This window comes from Ranitomeya imitator, chromosome 4 (assembly GCF_032444005.1).
Source record: "Ranitomeya imitator isolate aRanImi1 chromosome 4, aRanImi1.pri, whole genome shotgun sequence".
Taxonomy (NCBI): domain Eukaryota; kingdom Metazoa; phylum Chordata; class Amphibia; order Anura; family Dendrobatidae; genus Ranitomeya; species Ranitomeya imitator.
Window position 1 is genome coordinate 558,197,008 of NC_091285.1, and position 22,177 is coordinate 558,219,184.

Genomic DNA, 22,177 nt, shown 5'->3' on the forward strand with positions numbered 1-22,177 from the left:
ATCAGATACCAAGATGAATGGATGGTAATTTATGATGATCCATTAGGTACATTATGGAGTGTGATGTGGTGCTCCGTGTGGCCATTTGTATGTTAAATCTGACAAAGTCCTTTTGTTTAGGTGTAAAGTGGATATTGCAGGGCTGCCCATTGAGCACATTAATCGCCTGGAAGTGCCTCTGGAAAGTAACCCCGGCTCCATACACCTGCTGGTCGTGCTCACACCATGCTCAGGAGTCTCCATCTCTGACCTCTGTGTGTGTCCGCTGGCAGACCCGGGGGAAAGGGAGCAAATGCGAGAGAGATATGTAAGTAAATGGCCTTGTACTTGTGGAGAGGGCCTCCATTATATTCCACAAGAAAAATATTACTGACAGGCTGCTATTTCTGGTCTATAACGCTGATGGAATTGTATTTCTTTGCTTCCTTAGTGCCTAAAAAATTCTTTTCAAAACTTGAAAGATATTGGCTTCCTTCAAGTTAAGGTATTGAAAGCGGAAGACGTCCTTGCAGCTGATTTCTCAGGTTGGTCAATACTTTCTATCCTCAAAAAAAAGCAATAAAAGACCCCCCTAAAGTTTTCATATAGCTGCCATTTTCTGTTCTCTATCTGATGTTACTGTCCTGAACGATGCTACAGTTTTTTTGGGAACCACCTTGCACTTGTTGGCTAAGCTTTTGGCTGCTTGAGACCCCAAAAACTGCTACTGCCTTTGTTCGGTTTTATAAATGCCACACGAAAAGAAAGAGTGTATTGTTGTTTTTTTGTTTTTTTTTCGTAAGGACTAATTATATAGTTAATAATCCTTTTTTATTATATGGACTACTAGGTCTAGCCGTCCCTCTTCCCCTGCCTGAAATCTATGTGTAGAAAAGATTGTATAAGTGGCATCTTGGGCCTGATATTGCGATCTGCACACAGGCTGTATATTTTGCTTATGTGAACTCGGCCTAAGGTGGCTGCTGTAATTGGGGCACGGCACACCCAAAAACTATGCCTGTAATTGCTTGCTTACCAAGCCATCGCTTCATGGAAAACGTTGCTCTATCCACAAAACTGTGCTGTTCCTCACTCAGATCAATAGATTATTTGACAGGGGATTTATCGCTGCAGTTCCCGGTCACATCATGGCCGCATATACAGTGGCTCAGTGGTTGGCACTGTTACTTTACAGTTCCAAGGGATTAAAGAACAACATCTGCAAGGAGTTTGTATGTTCTCTCCATGTTTGCGGCGGTTTCCTCCGGGTTCTCCAGTTTCCTCCCAAATACATGCTGATAGTTTAGATTGTGAGCTCTAACAAGGACCGTGACAGTTGTCTGTAAAGCACTGCAGAAATGTTATATAGGCATGCATAAGGCTGGATTCAGACTATTTCATGGTCTGTATAATTATCTAAATGCCTGTTCAGATAAGGAGCCTGCGTCAGGTCCTTGTGGCCTCCATATGAGCCTCCTACTCCCGGTAAGGAGACCTTCGGTCTGAGCATAGTGGCCTTTACATGGACTATGGCCGTTTCAGCCTGTCCTAACTCAGAATGCTCAAAATAATTGTGGCTACTCCTGATTATTTGTGGCACAATGTCCTTTCATGAAGTGTTGTCTCAGATTTTGCATACTTAGCTAACATTACCCCTTTATCCCAATGCGTAGCAGCGTCCAATTACGGAGTCCACTCTTCTATGTCTTTTTATTAGGATTTTGTGCCACTAACCTGGCAGCCCAGTATAAATCTGATTACAAATTGCTGCAATCACGCTGGTCTACAAAATAATGGCAGACTTCCAAGGACTATAGCCGTGCTTGCTTCCAGTGTGTCTGATGCCGTGTTATGGCAGCAAATCACGGGGCAGATTATGAATTTCATGGTGTGATGAGTATGGAAAAGACAGTGGGCTCTGATTTGTTTTAGACTTGAGGGATGTTTCACCTGTCCCATTACAAGGCATGGGTTAATTTCATTGGCCGTCTTATTTTGCTGCCCGTGACACTGCGTGGATTAATTGGAAGGCTTTTTAGGAATATTTAGTGACTGGCTGTAAGAGCATCCTTATTTCATTTGTAGAATTTGAATCGATCGCCGTCCTTCCACCGGCAGAACATGAGCAGGTTGGATGTGAACCACGGTATAGAGGGTCTGATGCTGGAGATAATCGTTTTGTCAATGCGAAATGACTTTTCTGCCTCATTGACTAGTTTTTATACATGTGCATGTTATTTGCACAGATTGCATTTGTTCACTGACCAAAAACAGTGTTCGGAAAATAAAATTGCAGGGTGAAATTGTCTTTTTCTGTTGTTTTTAGGTTTTTTTATTTTGTCTTGCCATAATCTACTTTTTCATTTTGATAGTAAGCATGGTTAACTCTTTCACAACCTAGGAAAACAAAATAAATGTTATTTATATAAATATGATATAATTTTTTTCAAAAAAATATTTTTCCTCAATGATTTATTGCAGTTCAGGATGCAGGGTATTATTAGTGACAGGCAAAGAGACTTCAGCCATTGGGGTATTTTCTGCCAGTGCAATCTTATTGCCACTATTTCCTATGATCAATGGGTCCCTCTTAAAATGTAATTACATTTTCTAGTTGACACTTTAAAAAGGTTTTCCCAGAATTGTAAGTTACTTCCGAATTGTCCAATGTCTGACTTCTAGGAAGTAAAAAAACAAAAAAAAAAAAACAAACTTGCTAAACTAGACATAGAAAAGTTTTACCAACTCTTTCAGAACTATTTCACTGATGGATTCTTAGTTGCCCAGTTGCTTAGTTATGGGGAAAAATGGGGATGCGTCTTATAGTCCAGATGCATTTACCAGGAGTGTCGTGACAACAGGAGTCGGGCAATTCTGCCAGCTCTGGGCTGGCAAGAGGGGGTGTTCGGTGGTCCAACGCTGCAGGGCGATGATCCGACTCCCATCCCATGCTGGTTCGGCGCTGCATGCCATTTTGTGAAAGCATAGAGCCCTGCACTTCCATTGCTGTAATGCAGTGTGATAGCTGTAGCGCGATGGCTACTGGAGGTGGAGCATGTGCAGATTGAGATCTTGGCAACGAGATCTCGAGAGATGAGATCTGGGTGCCGAGATCTCATTCCGTGTATACGCTGCCGCCGGCGTCCATTTTCCCAAATGTCGGAGTCCCTGCACTGCCGAACCAGCCGCACCAGCCTGAGAGGAGACAGATTATTGCCAGACCACCGAACACATCCTGTGACCCCGCTCCACCAGCGCTCCCAATCATTTCCCTGGGAAGCTGTAAGATGAACCCCCATTAGGCACATTAATCTTTTTCTCTATTTTCCTTCTGAAAATTTGGGGTGCGTCTTATAGTCCGAAAAATACAGTACATGTTGTTTTGTTTTTTTCCTTCCACGTTCTAGTAATTCCTGTGAAGCACCTGAAGGGTTAATAAACTTTTTGAATGTAGTTTTGAACACCTTGATGGGTGCTTTTTTTTTTTTTTTTGGAATGGTCACTTTTTGTTATTTTCGGTCATATAGGCCCCTAGAAGTTACATTAAATGTGTTGAAAAAAAAAAGATTTTGTTGGAAAAAACAGATTGTTGGTCAACTTTTAACCCTTCTAACTTCCTAACAAAAAAAAGTATGTTTCAAAAATTGTGCTGATGTAAGGTAGACATGTGGGAAATGTTAGTTATTGACTATTTTGTGTGACATAGCTCTCTGATTTTAAGGGCAGTAAAATTAAAAGTTTGAATATTGCAATACTTTATCCAGTAAACTGAATTTGACCTTTTATGTAAATTATGTAAAAAATTGATGCCATACGAATGTACAGTTGTTAACATGTTAAATGCCACTATCATTCGGACGGTGACATTTGCACTGCGCGTCCTGGGTGTTAAGTTCCCTATTTGACCATGTGTTTAATTTATAGTTTTTTTCTTTTACAGGCAACATATACCTTGTTAATTGTTTTGATTTAAGCTGAAGACCTGGATACCACTATTCTTTTAGAAATACCATACAGTTAAGTCCATATATATTTCGACAGAGACAACATTTTTCTAACTTTGGTTATAGACATTACCACAATGAATTTTAAACAAAACAATTCAGATGCAGTTGAAGTTCAGACTTTCAGCTTTCATTTGATGGTATCCACATTAAAATTGGATGACGGGTTTAGGAGTTTCAGCTCCTTAACATGTGCCACCCTGTTTTTAAAGGGACCAAAAGTAATTGGACAGATTCAATAATTTTAAATAAAATGTTCATTTCTAGTATTTGGTTGAAAAACCCTTTGCTGGCAATGACTGCCTGAAGTCTTGAACTCATGGACATCACCAAACACTGTGTTTCCTCCTTTTTGATGCTCTGCCAGGCCTTCACTGTGGTGGTTTTCAGTTGCTGTTTGTTTGTGGGCCTTTCTGTCTGAAGTTTAGTCTTTTGGCTTTATGTTTTGGGTCATTGTCCATCTGTAGTATGAAACGACGACCAATCAGTTTGGCTGCATTTGGCTGGATCTGAGCACACAGTATGTCTCTGAATACCTCAGAATTCATTCGGCTGCATCTGTCCTGTGTCACATCATCAATAAACACAAGTGACCCAGTGCCACTGGCAGCCATGCATGCCCAAGCCATCACACTGCCTCCGCCATGTTTTACAGATGATGTGGTATGCTTTGGATCATGAGCTGTACCACGCCTTCGCCATACTTTTCTCTTTCCAACATTCTGGTAGAGGTTGATCTTGGTTTCATCTGTCCAAAGAATGTTCTTCCAGAACTGTGCTGGCTTTTTTAGATGTTTTTTTTTTTTAGCAAAGTCCAGTCTAGCCTTTTTATTCTTGATGCTTATGAGTGGCTTGCACAGTGCAGTGAACCCTCTGCATTTACTTTCATGCAGTCTTCTCTTTATGGTAGATTTGGATATTGATACGCCGACCTCCTGGAGAGTGTTGTTCACTTGGCCTTGCGCAGGCGTGTACTATGGAGGACAGAGAATGAACTTCAATCCAATATTGCAGCCAGCATGCAGCCAGCGGGTAAGGAAAGGGTGAATCAAACACCCAAAAACCCCGCCTCCATGGCTGAAGATTGTTCCCTCCAAATTCAGGTGACAGTGTCCCTTTAAGGATGGCTTGTTTCACCTGCATGGAGAGCTCCTTTGACCGCATGTTTACTTCACAGCAAAACCTCCCAAATGCAAGCACCACACCTCAAATCAACTCCAGGCCTTTTATCTGCTTAATTGAGAATGACATAACAAAGGGATTGCCCACACCTGTCCATGAACTAGCTTTGTAGTCAATTGTCCAATTAGTTTTGGTCCCTTTAAAAACAGGGTGGCGCATGTTAAGGAGCTGAAACTCCTAAACCCTTCATCCAATTTTAATGTGGATACCCTCAAATGAAAGCTGAAAGTCTTAACTTCAACTGCATCTGAATTGTTTTGTTTAAAATTCATTGTGATAATGTCTATAACCAAAATTAGAAAAATGTTGTCTCTGTCCAAATATATATGGACTTAACTGTATGTGCCTCCTGTGGACAAACTTTTTTGACTCCTATATGAGATGGGAGATTTATGTCTTCCATTTTGATCCAGTCTCCATAGGATTTCAGTACATAGCGATTCAGGGAGAGGTAATTCGGGGCAGTGGACGCATCCGTGCAACATATGAAAATCTTTTTCATCTTTAGTTGCACTCTAAAAATTAGTCACTTTAATGCCTCTTATAGGAAAGTCTATAGAATAACTGTTTTATATATACAGAAGTGGTTATATCCGCAGTGCTGTGGTTCAATACAAAGGTTTTACGCTGCCGCAAAGGTTGCAAATATCCCATTTCAAAGTAAAGTGTATGAAGACGTAGGAAGCGGAGTCGTCTGTGAGTGTGTGTTGATGGGATCAATAAAGTGCATTCAGTATCTTTAAACTCTGCCTTCAAAACAAATGACTGTAAAAAGATTTTTTAACCCAGAATCGGCGAGCGCAAACTATCTGTTTCCATAACTTTTCATCATTAACCATAGTTTAGCAATTTGGAGAAAGCCACTAGTGCAACATATGTAGAAATAAAAAATCAATGTAGCCCTTGTGCGTCGGGGCCATAAACCTAAAAGGCTGTATTCCTGTCAAGATAATGGTTTTTTGCTGATAAAGTCTTTTTCCTGATGGCTGGTAAAGTTTATGGATTACCAGTGTAACTTTCAGGGAGGAAATAACACTACTAAAACATGGCACATCATGACAAACTGTGCCAGGACCTGAATTGCTGCTCCTTCGGTTAACTGCTTCAGTGCCTTCTTGGATGACTGTCCAGTGCTAAGGTTATAGGTCCTGGAGAATGGATGCCCTCGTAGGCCAAATTACATTTTCATTGTGTGCCTGTTCAGTGGAGTGGTTGTGCTTTTTATTTTAGATGTTCAGAAAGGGGTATTCTCATGTTGTTAAATTGCTTAAAGGGAACCTGTCGCGCCCCTTCCCCCATAGGGCATTTTTAAGTAAAAGCCACCTTCAGCAGCACAACGGCTGCATTCTGTGATGGTGGCTCTTATGCTTAGTATCCCTAGGAATGCTGAAATAATCACTTTTATTAAATGCCCGCCATACCTCTATTGTATCCCGGAAGTATGTCTTCTCCCCTGGTGTCAACCGCCTCCGAGACGTCAATCATCTCCCTCTTGTGTCTGTGCACCGCCTCCTGTGTTCCTGTTATATGCCCGGTGCTGCTGCTCTGCCAACATTTTTCGCCTGATGTAAGTTCACGGGCAGCGCGCACGGTGACATTTTTAATCTGCTATATTCTGGGATAGGATTCATAACTGTTGACCAAAATGTATTATATTTCTTTGCGATATCATCACTCTCAATTGCTATTGATTCTATCTTAGCAGTGTATGCATGAATTTCCTTGAGCCTCCTTTACATTTAAGGCAATTCCATTGTAATCCTAGGTAAAAGTGACCCTTTCTGTGTTCTGGAAGTGGGAAATGATCGACTGCAGACCCATACTGTATATAAAAACCTTAACCCGGAGTGGAATAAAGTCTTTACTTTGTAAGTAAAATGTGTATTAAACTAGTACTTGATAAGATAAAAAATGTACCGTATATTGTATATCGGTGATGCGTCCTCCGGCAGTCCCTGGATGTCAGCAGTCGATGGAGTGGAACAAGCATGGTTTCTGGGGCACTGCTCGTTCCCGCAGATCAGTTCTTGGATTTGGAGATAAACTGTAGTACTTGATAGCGGTCACTAACCAATGTACTGAAAACCTTAATTTACAGAATTTATTCGCTTTTTAATTTTATTTCAGTCCAATTAAAGATTTACATGATTCTTTGGAGGTAACCGTTTTTGATGAAGACGGAGATAAGCCACCTGACTTTCTTGGAAAAGTAGTGATCCCATTGCTTTCTGTAAGTATCTATTCACACTCACTGCATCAAAACCAAATAGGAAATGAATGATAGTGAAATCCCAGTTATATTATTGACAAAGGTCCAGTTGCTAATCCGATTTCTAAAGCAAACATACGTTTTTGAGACTGTTTTGTCATCAACAGTCAGTTTGATATCCTGCAGCTGATGTACCTGCGTGATATTAAAAAATAAATACATTTTTAGTATTTGCTAAAGACTTGACCTTCCTTATCCATGCTCTTGGAAACCATGTGTAGCTTGAGATGACTGGCTCTGAAAAAGAGCTGTTACCCTGTGACTGTACGTGATCGGGAAAGGGGCACTAAACCGTCCCTAGAACTGGGGCCAAAGCTATCCCTGCTCCCAAAAGTAGTTCTAAAGGTGAGGAGGTTTGGACCACCAGCCTTACTGTTCTCCCGTATACCCTACACTATCCCCTCCCCCAGTAGACGTGGGGCAGATATGCTAGTGAATAAACACGCAAGACAGACCAGGACATCAGAAAACAACAAACATACAAACACTCTTCAAAGGCAGAGAGGTATATTGGGATGGATAGGTATGTACCAACCAAATGGGAGTAGGACAATGAGGAAAGCATACACCCAAAAACAGCATTCAACAACTCCAAGGAGCTAGGAAGTAAAACGTTCACTGGCAAGAGATCAGGTTTGGCCAGATTTTATAGTAGCTAGAGGAAATGACCCTGTCAGAAACAGCTGTGAGACAAAGCTGCAAGTTTGTAACCAGCATAGAAAGGGTTGTTAACCTTTTCATCAGCAAAGGAGACCAAATCCATTTAATATGAAATAAACACACAGGCTAAATGGAAGATCTGCGATTCACAAGACGTAGTGATCTTCTAATGCCAGATCTCCCATGAGGATGTTACTCGCTCGTGACAACAGCAGAAAAAAAAATGATTTTGCAAAATTTGTAACAAACGTCTATGCTATAAAACGCCTAGGTCACTTGGTGGTTGAGAGGTATTGCAGCCTGTGAACATGTTGTGATGTACCATATTTGTAATTAGTTTGGGCAAAGTGTAAGAGAAGACACATCTGATCGAGAAGCGCTCGTCGCTTTATCATAAATGCAGGCTGCTGAATATCTGGAGCTAATGATTCCTTTTTTTTCCATTTGGATTTATTTTTAAAAATAGATCTGTAGAGCATTGTATATGTGCATCCATGTGTTGGGCTGTAAGTTTTATTTTTGTACATCATATTTTGTGAATCCGATGCGATTGATTTGGTAAGCTCTACCCTTTTTTGCATTGCACCTTGTAGTACAGGCTTGGGTAAGTCTGTGCACGTGCCCATGTTTCCGGCAGATCTGTTCCTGTTCGCTGTACTTGTGTGCAGTTTTTGATGAGTTAACACGTCCCCCGGTCCCCATATTCCTGATGTTATTGGAAGAGCGAGCCTGGAGCAGATGCTCTGGTACAGCACCACTCTGTGCCAAATGTTCTGTGGGATCCTCACACAGACTGTTCACACTCGGTTTTTTAAGGGCTGCCCAGTCTTTCAGCAATCTTTATGGACTTCTAGATGGCTCTTTAACTACACCTGTATAAAGGGAATGTGTCAGGAAAGTGGCCATAAAGAACATTTGGCTACAAGTGATACAACATTCTCCATGAGCGCTGACATTACAGCAAATTTATGAATATGCCAGAAGGGCGGCTTGTGTAGGCAGAGAACATGTCCTGTGCATTAGAAGGTGGAAACTGTGCGTTATTAACCCCTGGAGAGCCACCATCCAAAACCGCTTCCTAATAAATTAGAGAGTTCTCACAAACTCTAAATTTATTTTACTTTTTTTTTTTTTTTCTCTACTTTCAAATATAAACTAGAAACATAATCCTCAAATCTACGTACAATAGTATGTTTTAAAAAAAAAAAAATTAATCTAGTTTAGGAAATATATTGGTAAATTAATTTTATTAAAAAAGAAAAATATTTAACTGCAGAATTTTTCAGTATTGTCATCTTGGGACACCTGAGTCCACAAACTGCATCAATAGTTATACATGTAACTCCTGCCCTTTTGTGAATTCACATGACAGATGTGCTGCTTACATTTCTGCAGTTGAATTTTTTTTTTGTGGCATTCAAATGAATGTGTTTTTTTTTTTTTCTGCAACTCGCAATTTTTATAGAAATTTACTCATCTGTGTCCTTATTCCAAAAATAATTACAACATACAGTATATTTTTTTGCATTCCAGGCCAACAAATACAGATCATTTATTTAAATATGATTTGCCTGTGAAATGAGTTCCGCAAAAGAATATAAAAAAAGTGAATTTTGTTGTCTTGAAGATTTTGAACATTTTTTTTTTATTATCTCTAGGTAAGACATGGACATCAAGTGGCTTATTTGCTGAAAAACAAAGACTTAGCCAGTGCCTCAAAAGGAGTCATTCATCTAGAGATTGATCTAATTTTTAATCCAGTAAGTTGTATAATTTGGTGGTTTGTGGGGACTGTAAGTAAAATATGATCTACTAACGCATACATTCCATGTTCATTTTCCAGGTCCGAGCAAGTATCAGAACCTTTCATCCCAAAGAAAAAAGCTTCGTGGAAGACAATCCAAAGTTTTCAAAAAAGGTTTGTTTTCTGGGTTTACTTTTCATGGGAACCTGTCAGCAGGATTGTGCACAGTAGCCTACACACAGTGTCTGATTAGTGCTGTTAGACTGATTACAATGATACCTTGGTTGATGAAATCCGTCTTGTGGTTGTGCTTTAATCTTTATTTTCAGTTTTTAGTTGATATGCTTGTTCTGTGGGGCGGCCTGTGGGGGGTCTTCATGTGGTGCTCTGCTGAGGTATTCATCAGTATGGCTTCTGACAGGTCACTGGTCCCTCACTGACCTGCCCCCTAGTTTGCATAATAAATATCTGTATATGCTTTAAAAAAAAAAAAAAAACGTTCTTGCCGTTGCTTCTGCTCTGCAACATAATTGCAATTTTTTATGTGCCGATAATCTATTTTCTTCATGTTATTCAGCTTGGAAAAGAAAAAATCAATTTGAAAATGGCGCCAGCGCAGTAGCTGTTATCAGTGTCTAGCTCTGATTCGATAGCTGCAACTGCGCATGTGCCAGCGGCGCCATCTTGCTGGAGAAGAAAAAAAAATTCCTTCTCCAAGATGACGCAGCCTGTGCAGTAGCAGCTATTAGATCACAACTATAGACACCGATGGCAGCTACTGCGCAGGCGCCATTTTCAAATTTGTTTTCGTTTTTTTTTTTTTTCAAGCTGAATAACATGAAGGAAATGTATTATTGGCACATAAAACTTGTGATTATCCTGCAGAGCAGGTGCCAGATATACAGATATCCTTTATGCAAACTAGGGGCAGGTGACTGAGGGATCGGTGACCTGTCAGCAGGCTGCATTATGAATACCTAATCAGAGCACCACACACATGCAGACCCCCTTCAAGGCCGTCTTGGGGCACAGGCATATCATTAGCACAAAAATGAAAATAAAGATTGAAGAGCAACCACAAGATGGATTTCATCAACCAAGGTATGGGTTTAAGGCCGGTGTCACACTTGCGAGTGCAATGCGAGAAACTCACACGAGTCTCTCGCCTCAATAGCCGGCACTGCCGCCGGCATTTGGGACCAGAGCATTCAGCTGCATAGAAATACATGCAGCCGCAGACCCCGATCCCGAGTGCCGGTGGCAGTGCCGGGTATTGAGGCGAGAGACTCGTGTGAGTTTCTCGCATTGCACTCGCAAGTGTGTATCAGCCTAATCAGTACAACGGCACCGACCTGACACTGTGTAGGTTACTGTGCAATATCCTGCTGACAGGTTCCCTTTAAATTTTATCTATATAGGTGATGATGGGTCTGATGTGATCTATGTAGATGAGGAAAACAGACTTCATGGGCTAATTCATTAAGGCTGGTGTTGCGTATGCCAATCTTGATCAACTGCTGGAATCGGGTACAACTAATTTATTAAGATTCACACGCCACTTAATGAATTAAGCTTACCTTTCAATTGGTTATACTACTGCCAGAAATGTTACTCCGGTCAGGAACTTGAGCATGTTTTGGAGTAAATTTCTGAATCGGAGTGTGGGACTTAACCCTGCCTCATCCCTCCACTTTTTGGTGGAGCTCGCTGGGACTGACATAAAATTGCTATGTCCCCAAATTTTTGGTCAATGTCAAGTTGTGCAAAAATGTTGGGATCTTGGAAGGTGTTTTATGCCAGAAGAGTAGCAAAACCCCTTTGTGAACTTGGGCCAAAGTGTTTAATTGTGCACAACTAGCAAGCTACGGGCTTTATTCCTGCCCTATGGCATTGAGCTCAGCAAGACCTCTGTTTGCTATGCTACCTGCAATAATTGGGTATTTGTTTATTTGTTGAAAGACTGATGTAATAAATTATATGCACCAGAAATCTGTTATGGGTTAGCAATGTTTTTGACATCCACATAGTGATGTCGCCTATTGGAAGGTGGGCAGAGTATGAATGCGGCCTGAATAACAGTCTTGTGAGTTTATTAAATACCTGAGCTACATGGTTAGGCTGCCTCGTCTAAGTTTGCAATGTCTAAAATGTTTAAAAAAAAAAAAGAGCCACAGCTTTCCGGCTTCTTTAATAATTTATCCTTTGTATCAGATCTTATCGAGGAATGTTTATCGTGTGAAAAAAATCACTATGGCAATCTGGAACACAATGCGTTTTATCAAGAGCTGCTTTCTGTGGGAGTCAACGAAACGGAGTTTAATAGCATTTCTGGTAAGTTAGTTGTGTAGTTTCCCAGTGTATAAAGTTCTCTCGGCATTCTAATGTTCAGGGTATTTTAGTTTGCTTGTGTATCCAATACCTGGAGATGCCATTACTTTTCATCCTTTTCTTAAATGGGATTTGTCATATAACACATTGGTAGAAACTTGCCTAAACTGTTGGTGCCCTCTCCACTGAGATCGCGGTTACGTGCTAGAACAAAGTGGTGAAGGTGCTATGAACGTGCTGCCACTTCCCCACCCCCCACTCTTGCGTTGACTTCCCCCTGGCTTTTTATTTTATTGACCTCCATATTTGCCAATGGCCGTATTTCCAGCTGCTAGGAGAAAGCTGTAGCACTGTGTTATCTCCTGTGAGCGCCGCACACTTTTCTAGAACTGCTCGGACAGTGATTGATCGGGCTCGCACATGCTGGACATTGCACATCTTTGTTGAATGGTAAATTTGGAGTTTTTTTTTAATATAAAGTATTCTACAGCTCCTGTTTACTGGGGTTAGTCAGTGGGTGACGAGGTCTTAGGACCCCTACATATTGCTGATACCAGGGGACAGAAGCACGTTGCTTTCCCTTTTAGTACAGTGCTATATGAACTTACTGATGCCTACTAAGGACACGCATCACTGGGCTTTTACTGGAGGATAAGCCGAGCGTCCTTTTTGGTTTTATTGGTTCCGAGACCTTCACTGATCAATCATCAGGGACTATAACATATTCAAGTATTTTGGTTAAATTATCAAGTTTTTAAAAAATATATGTATTTATCCTAAAAACTTGATTTTGTCAGTAAGATCTTTTTAATATAGAAAGTGACAATTTTCACATTGGCCACTAGACTTTACATTAGACAGACTGGCACTTCCTGTTCTGTACAGTCAACTTTTGAGCAGTCTCATTATCAGACCGGTATAGGATTGGGGCTCCTGCAGAAAACCTTATTTGTCTGATTGGGATCCAACAAAACATCAGATCGTACTCGGACCAATGTTAGTGTAAGGGGCCATGCACATGTTTGACTGTTTATTGGCATGTCCGTGTTTGAGCCGATATCCAGATCACACTCATCCATGCAAGTCAAGGAGTCTGTGGAAACCATTGGGCTGCACTTGGATGACATTTGAGTGCAGTCTGATTTCCACGGACTGACACAATGGAGCAGATGGAAAGGTTTTGGTTTTTTTTTCCCACTCAAACATATCCTTGGTGTGTGCTTTGATTCTTTCTTCGAAGAGAATCACATCCTACAATGCTCATTCTCTGAGCAAACTAATCTGAGATTGATCGGAGTGCGGAGTGTGATTTGCATTATCATCCTGATTTTCTCAGATTAGACTCGATGGCCATCTGCACCTGCCCACACAATGACAGCTAACACTTCTATACACAGTTGATAGTACATGATCCACCTGTTTACGGTAGACTCATGGCTGACTCTTCTCCCCCTGCGGTCACAACGACTTTTTCTCATCCTTTTTAGACACAACAAATAGGGTAAGAATCTGTTCATTGTGGCTAATGTACATGTGACCTTTCCTGAATCATGATGATAGATGTTACAGCTCACCCACTCCTCCACCCTTCACTAGGACCTTTGTCCATATTCACTCCTTATACAAACCACTAGGATCCGAGTTGGCCTATTGTTACCTATGAACATATCTAGATAGTGTTTTTGGTGTTCTACTCCTTTTAAGATGTCAAAGGATTGTCCGTTTGCATCAGTAATGGCTTAAGTTACGTTGCAAAACATTAATTGCTATTGGCACATTGTAGATTAAACTTGTCGAGGCCCTGAGTAATCTGCCATTGCTGAGTGTCCAGGTGCCGCGTCACTCCATTCGTCTCACTTGTACACGATGACATGCTGTGATATAACGGCAGCAGTCCATCCCCGTCTGCCACAGGCATGATGTGGACGTGCAGAAGGTTCATGAAAACGTGCAAAAATGACTGTTTATTTTAAAGTCTCCATACACTGCAACATAAATCCTACACCCAACCTCTTTCCATCCTGTGTAGTTCCACTCCTAGCTCGACTTGCAGGGTTTCCGTCCAGATACGTACAAAAATTCTTGGTTGAAAATTCCCATCAGAAATGTTTGCACAGCTGAGCCCATGGCCTATAGCATAGCACCGTCCTCCTGGAGTAAAACTTCTTAACTCATGAGTAAAGTTTTAGTTTTAAATCTGTTTCTTACAGTTCACTTGTGCTATGTCAGAATTTAGAGAGCGGTCGTAAGATGTATTGATCTGGCAGGTGTGCTGCTCTGATGGACATCACATCATTGTACTTTAATGCTCTAGTGTTTTTTTTTGTCCCCCCCCCCCCCCATTTCATTTTTATATTTTTTGAGGAGTGAAGAAAGGACATTAGATCTGCAATCGATGCCAAAGACCACTAACATGTTTAAGTGCAGCCTTAAAAGGATAAGATATATTGTCATCTAATATCTCATGTTTTTTGTATAAACTGTTTATAATATTTCATGGGAGGCTTGCTGCATTTACTAGAATCACATTGTGTGACTCTTCTGGTTGCACAGTATGTGGTTGGCTTTGGCTGTCGGAACTATTTTCATAAAGAGATTTGTGATGTTTGTGACTATGCTATAATCTTAAGGTCTGGAACAGCTTTGAACAAAAAACATGGGTATAAAAGATGGTGGACACAAAAGATGCATACACTTTAATTATCCACTCTTTTTCTTTAATTTGCATGGCGCTGTGTGTATGTGTATATATGTATATATATATAATTTATATTCTCCAAAAAATAAGGGGAACACTTATACAGAATATAACTCCAAGTGAATCAAACTTCTGTGAAATCAAACTGTCCACTTTTTGATAATCAAATTCACATGCCGTTGTGCAAATGGAGTAGACAATAGATGGAAATTATTGGCAATTATCAAGACACACTCAATAAAGGAGTGGTTCTGCAGATGGGGACCACAAACCACATATCAGTACCAATGCTTTCTGGCTGAGGTTTTGGTTACTTTTGAATGTTGGTTGTGCTTTCACACTCGTGGTAGCATGAGGCAGACTCTACAACCCACACAAGTGGCTCAGGTAGTGCAGCTCATCCAGGATGGCACATCAATGTGAGCTGTGGCAAGAAGGTTTTCTGTGTATGTCAGCGTAGTGTCCAGAGGCTGGAGGCGCTACCAAGAGACAGGCCAGCACACCAGCAGACGTGGAGGGGGTTGTAGGAGGGCAACATCCCAGCAGCAGGACTGCTACCTCAGTCTTTGTGCAAGGAGGAAAAGGAAAAGCACTGTCAGAGCCCTGCAAAATTTACCTCAAGCAGGCCACAAATGTGCATGTCTGCACAAACGGTTAGAAACAGACTCCATGAGGATGGTCTGAGTGCCCATCGTCCTCAGATGGGGGTTGTGCTCACATCCCAACACCATGTAGGATGCCTGGCATTTGACACTGAACACCAGGATTGGCAAATTCACCACTGGCGCCATGTGCTCTTCACAGATGAAAGCTGGTTCACACTGAGCACATGTGACAGATGTGACAGAGTCTGGAAATGCCGTGGAGAGCGATCTGCTGCCTGCAACATCCTTTAGCATGACCTGTTTGGCAGTGGGTCAGTAATGGTGTGGAGTGGCATTTCTTTGGCGGGCCTCACAGCCCTCCATGTGCTTGCCAGAGGTAGCCTGACTGCCATTAGGTAGCAAGATGAGATCCTCAGACCCCTTGTGAGACCATATGCTGGTGTGGTTAGCCCTGGGTTCCTCCTAATGCAGGACAATGCCAGACCTCATGTGGCTGGAGTGTCAGCAGTTCCTGCAAGATGAAAGCATTGAAGTTATGGACTAGGCACGTGGAGGCTACACACACTACTGAGCATCATTTCCTTGTCTTGAGGCATTTCCACTGAAGTTGGATCAGCCTGTAACTTCATTTTCCTCTTTCATTTTGAGCATCATTCCAACTCCAGACCTCCGTGAGATATTAGTTGTGATTTACATTGATCATTTTTAGGTTTTATTGTTCTCGATACATTCCACTATGTATTGAATAAAGATTTAGAACTGGAATATTTCATTCAGTGTTATTTAGGATGTGGGATTTAAGTGTTCCCTTTATTTTTTTGACCTGTGTGTATGTATGTATGTATATGTGTGTGTGTATGTATATATATATACACACACAGCTTAAAAAAAATAAAGGGAACACTAAAATATTATTCTGCGTGCACAATTAGGCAAGTGCATATTTTGACCATTCTTGCCAATATACAATCTTGAAAGCTTATTGGATGAAGCAGATCAGCTGATGTATCTGTACAGAGGGTGAGGCATGAGGATACAACACCCTTTACCAAGGTGCGTAGAATTATTAGGCAGCTTCTTTTCCTCAGGCAAAATGGGCCAAAGAATAGATTATACTGACTCTGAAAAGTCAAAAATTGTTAAACATTCAACAGAGGGTTGCATCACTCTTGAAATTGCTAAGATATTGGGGCATAAGCAGCACAAGGCCATCAAATTATGTTGCTAATGGTCAGCGAGATCGCAAAAAACATGTAGAGAAGGTCGCTCATTAACTGACAAAGATTTGGATGGACTCAAATGTGAAGTGACCAGGAAGCCATTATTATCCAGTGCTGTCATATTCCAGAACTACAACCTCTGTGGAGAGCCCAGAAGTACAAGGTGCTCAGAGACATGGTTGAGGTAGGGAAGACTGAAACCTGACCACCACTGAACAAGATACAGGCGTTGAAATGTCAAGACCTAGCCAAGAAATGTCTGACGATAGATGGATGGGTCGATGGCTGCATCCGTGTTGAGCACATACCAAACACTGCAGCTCAGACTCAAGCAAGGTGGAAGTTGGGTACCAGGTTGGTTTTCGTAAAGATGAACTAGTTGGCCCTTTTACGGTTGAAGATGGACTAAAAAATCAACTCCTAAACATGCTGCCAGTAGTACAGAAAGACTGCATCTTACATGAAAACCATGATTTTTATGCAGAACAATGCTCAGTTGTAGTGCTCAGCTCTATAGTAAAGACCTTCAAGATTACAGAATAATTTCATGCAGACAGGCCGATACTTATCTGTCATGCCATACCATAAAGCACGCATTCGATTGGCTCAGGTTTGCTCTGCGCCAGACATATTACCAGTGTCGTTATGTACAGTCTTCAGTGTAAAGCAGAATGAGTCCTGGTAGTGATAACTCCCACAAACCAAGATCTCAAAATCATACTGTGTCTCGGACTGCATGAAAACAGAAGATCTATGATTAGGTCTCAAATATGTTTGGAACAAAACCCGCTTCCCCTTGCACATTTCTTCAAAAGCTTTTTACCAGTCTACCTATAAGAAATGATAGTTCAATATTTGGTTTGATCACACTTTGACTTTAAAACATTCATTTTATTTTTCTTGGTTAACAAAATGAGAAGTGAACTAAATTAACTAACATATCCACAGTACAGTGTGACATGGTGTCTCTCTGCCACGGGAACCTGCCCTGGATATTGTCATAGCTTCACTTCTGGGTATATTTATTAGGATTTCTCCTAACCCATGTATCTCTTCCTTTGTGGCCATTTCTGGCTAGCTGAATGCTGTAATATTTTGTGTTGTTTCTTTCCGTGCTGTCCTTTTTATTGGTCTCCCTTTGCTGATCTGTGTGGACTCTCATCGGTGGTGCACATTTTGCATTGTTCGCCGGAGCTTGGCCATCCGCAGGTCCCTTTTTTTGCCATTTGATGTGGGCGTTCTCTGAGCTGCAGCCTGTAATTATACCCACCGCAGGTGACGGTTACAAGTGCAGCTCGGTGATGATTTTAGCTGGCTGATCTGATCTGTTCATGAAATGAAGCCCTTGTTGTGGTTTGGGGAGGGCTCCCGCAGCGCGTCTGGCTCGTTGTCCCGACTTCGCAGTCACACGTTGTAATGAGAGGGAAGGGACTTTATTTGGGTTTCTGACACTGTGATCGGAGATTGACTATGGACAACGGTCTGCTGCCTGCCTTTTAACTTGCTTTTTGCTATTGCCTCTGCCAATAGCGGTTTCCCTTCGTGTTTGTGGTTTTGTTTTTTGTTTTTTTTTTTAATCTGTGTATGGTTTTAGATATACGGGCCTTTTTATTTAGCCACACAATGTTAATTTTTATGGCCTTTATATAAGGGAATGGGTCAAACGAACATCTGGGGATGCGTCTTCAGGCTGTCCGCATTACCCTGTTACCTATGCCCCCTGGTAAAGACCATGAAAATTGCCACTTAATAAAAAGCATATATTTACAGGGAGCAGAAGAGAAAAAAAAAAGTAAAAACTGCCTACTTTTGACCTGATGACAGATCCTCTTTAAACTGTATTGATCCTGCCAGTCAATCAAGTGAATGTATTATGGTGTGTATGTGTACGTATTGCCTTCTTGTGTACATAAGAAAAATATATTTTCCATTCACACACCCCAAGAAAGTAATATATATATATATACACCCCCACACATGGCAATGTTATCCCGTCCATTGGGTAGCAATGGCAGATAAATGGCTGGATGCGCCTAATTGTGGATTATAAATACACTTCTCTGAAATTTGAACACCAGGAAGGAAAATTCGTGGCATTGTGTAAGTCACAGGATTGATAGACATGTTAATGAAATGATGGCAAAAAATGGTAACCATTATGGAAACATCTCAAATTGTTCCGTATCAGGTAGGAGTGTGACTCATGTAAATACATGCACTTACTGCCTTGGCTGTTATCAGTGCGGTTATTAATGGTTGTCTGAGGAATGTCCCACCACTCTGAATGCATTTGGGCACGTGAGGCATCAATATTTGCTGCAGGCAGCTCCTTTTCAATTTCCGAACCATTATGTCCCAGATGTGCTAGAAAGGAGTGAGGCAAGGCTGGAGACACTGCAGTGCATGATGGCACCCTTTAGGCCATGCAGACCGCTCACACTACCATGATCAACATGTGGCCTGGCGTTGAATTTTTGAAATGCGACTCCAGGGACATTTTAGAGAAATGGCCATACCACTGGTTCTGCAATTGCTTTGTCCTGTGCTGCAAGTCAAATTGGACATCACATATCAAAACTAAAGCATCAGTGTCTACAGAAGCTGTCAGAAGGCGCTTGCATAGCATTGAGCTATGAACTAGGTGTCCAACTACAAGTGCCCCATTGACCCAAGGCCATCACTCTCAAAGACTAACCTGGTGCTGAGCAAGGCGGCAATAGAGGAAGAAATGGAAGTCTGTCCTCTTCGAATATCATTTTTGTTCAAGACAAAAGTTGGACTCATTGCTGGAGATTGATCGGGAGACAACGTGAGCAACGCCATGAAGAAATCTTCATAAGGGAACATCACACCATAACCTCCTAACCTTGGGAGTAGGACTAGTGGTAGCTGGACTCTAGTCTTCATTCCAGGTACACTAACCATTCAGGATTATGTTTATCTGGTGACTGGAACCAGTGGTTAGGTCATGTCTTCAAAGTGTCCCAGAAGCTGTTTTTAAACACAATACCGGGCCGCATGTTGATTGTACTACTACGAGCAGATTTTGTGGCTTAAACGTCCTACCATGACATGCAGCATCTCCGGACTTGTCTTCCATCGAGCATATCTGGGTCTTCATTGGTCAGCACAGTGAAGGCAGCTGCCAGCAGCAGATTTTAATGTATTGTGTGCCAAAGTGCATATATAGTGGCAGAACATTCCAGACAGCCATTAATAACCTCATTAATAACCTGCCAAGGCGTGTGAATGTGCATAATTCTGCTTGTGGCGCATACTCAATACAGAACAAAATGAGATGATCTAAAAACTTGCTTTCCATTTTTTAATAATTTACATAACATTAACATGTGTGTCCATTGCATTATAGAGCGGGAGAAAAGATATAATTGATCCAAAAGGGTTGAATTTGATGGAGCAATTTTATTTTATTTTTTTATTATTAAGCAGTGTGATGAAACTGTAATTTTTTTTTCCCCACACTTGTTACCTTTTCAATTACTCATGTGTAAAATAAATCTTTTCAGAGTGTGGTTCTGCATAAGCTCCCTCCACCATGATCCAGAGAGGAGAGGTGAAATGTAGAACTATTTTATTCTCTACTATAAGCAAATGGTCTCTTCGGAGAGGAAGAGGACACGAACTCTGATGCCACCTATTGGACGTAGCAATCCTAGGCTTTTAGGGTTGCACTTCTAATAGGTGGCACTAGAGTTCTAGTCCTTCCTGTCTAAAGAGACAATTTGCATGTTTAATTTCCCAGAGGAGATCCAAAAAAATGCTGCTGGAGAAAAGAGCGCAATAGACTCTTATCCGAGATACAATTGATTAGATAGATCAGATTCTACTCCCCAATTTGAGCCAGAGGAAAGGCTCATAGATCTATCCTGCTGCAGCAGATCCACCGGTCCACGCGTGACCAACAGAGGTAAAAAATAAAAAGGGGGTGGATTTATTCAACGCATTTCAAAGTACAAAACTTCTTAATCAGGACACCACAATATCGTTATTTTGGTGTCCTGATGAAGAAGTCTTGTACTTTAAAACGCGTTGAATAAATCCACGATCTAATGGCAACACATTTGGACCGTGAATCATTCAGCAGCGCAGTTTAAATCCACGTTTTTACCTTAATTTCCCAGAGGAGCATTGCAAGGTCTCCTCACCTTGGTATTGCAGGCTTCACATGTCCCTTTCACAAGGAGAAATTTTACATAAAATTATCTATCTTATTCCGCAGCACTTTACAGACATCATCATCACTGTCCCCAATGGGGCTCACAATTTAAATTCCCTATCAGTATGGAGTATGGGAGGAACCCGGAGTACCCGGAGGAAACCCACGCAAACACGGAGAGAACATACAGACTCCTTAGAGATGTTGTCCTTGGTGGGATTTGAACCCAGGACCCCAGTGTTGCAAGGCTGCAGTTACCCCTATTCTCCACAATGGTGCAATATGTCCCATAGAGCCTGATGCAGCTTACCTATTATGACGATTGCCAGGGGTTAGAGAAGTCTGGCTTCTTTTTACTAGGTTGTTGTCTTTTATGTTTAGCTGTCATTGTGGTTCTTAGATCTGTTACCTTGCTTGTAGACTCCACCATGCAGCTAATTCTTTCATCCAGTTTACTTAAGAAATTACAGTATGGACAATTTCCTAATATACATATGGGACCTGAATCTCTCCCTTTAGAAACCTGAGCATTGTCACCTTGGGGACGTCCAGTAGGTAAATTTCCACGGTCTGTTCTTGGCAATTTGCCTCTAATAAATCTCCCAACAGCCTGGCGCGTGGATCCTGAATATTGTCATACTGTAAAGTAGCCAGTAGATGGCAGCAGACGCCCAGGAATGACTTCTGACTGTCCGCTTGTCTCTGAGCCTTGTTCATTTCATTTGATTTTTACTTGCTGGACCTCATGGTTTTTAGCCGGTTCCTAATCTTAAAAGCACTTCGGGATGTGCATGGATTTTACGGTGTTTCGGGGTTACCTGGGTGCTGCAGTCCTGAAGCTATGCTACTTTTTATTGGATCAGTCTGGGCACATAGATAGCATTATGGTTTCTGAAGCAATATGTTCCAAAACTGCAGTATCCTGCCAGGTGATTTTATACCTAGGCGGTGCAATATTAAAAACTCACTTGGTGCAAGGCCAAGTATATGGGGTTAAAAAATATCGATACTTGTAATTAAAGACAATGATGGAACTTTTTTGCTGAGAAGGAACTCTAGACCAGGAGACTTTTGCCATAGGGATCTTCTTGGCTCGCAAAAAGCTTTTTCATGATAACTGTCCCATATTTATTTTGCCATCAGTTAGTAATATAAAATAAAAAAAACCTGCACTGCCGCCTCGCAGAACCCCACCTCCATTGATATCACGAGCGTCTTTCCCTCTAAGGCAGGGGTCCCCAACTCCAGTCCTCAAGGCCCACCAACATGTCATGTTTTCAGGATTTCCTTAGTCTTGCCCAGGTAATAATT

The 22,177-nt window shown here is 41.4% G+C and overlaps 1 protein-coding gene across 6 annotated transcripts in view; it reads left to right on the top strand.

The window, feature by feature from the left end:
* The window catches only part of MCTP2 (multiple C2 and transmembrane domain containing 2), a 243,705-nt gene that overhangs the window by 157,243 nt on the left and 64,285 nt on the right, over positions 1–22,177 (top strand). For all 6 annotated transcript variants that reach the window (XM_069766271.1, XM_069766275.1, XM_069766270.1 and 3 more), the window contains exons 11-17: positions 121–307; positions 431–524; positions 6,931–7,033; positions 7,293–7,395; positions 9,753–9,854; positions 9,938–10,012; positions 12,050–12,169. In XM_069766271.1, coding sequence (XP_069622372.1) covers positions 121–307; positions 431–524; positions 6,931–7,033; positions 7,293–7,395; positions 9,753–9,854; positions 9,938–10,012; positions 12,050–12,169 — 784 coding nt within the window. The remainder of the gene's footprint in view (positions 1–120; positions 308–430; positions 525–6,930; positions 7,034–7,292; positions 7,396–9,752; positions 9,855–9,937; positions 10,013–12,049; positions 12,170–22,177) is intronic.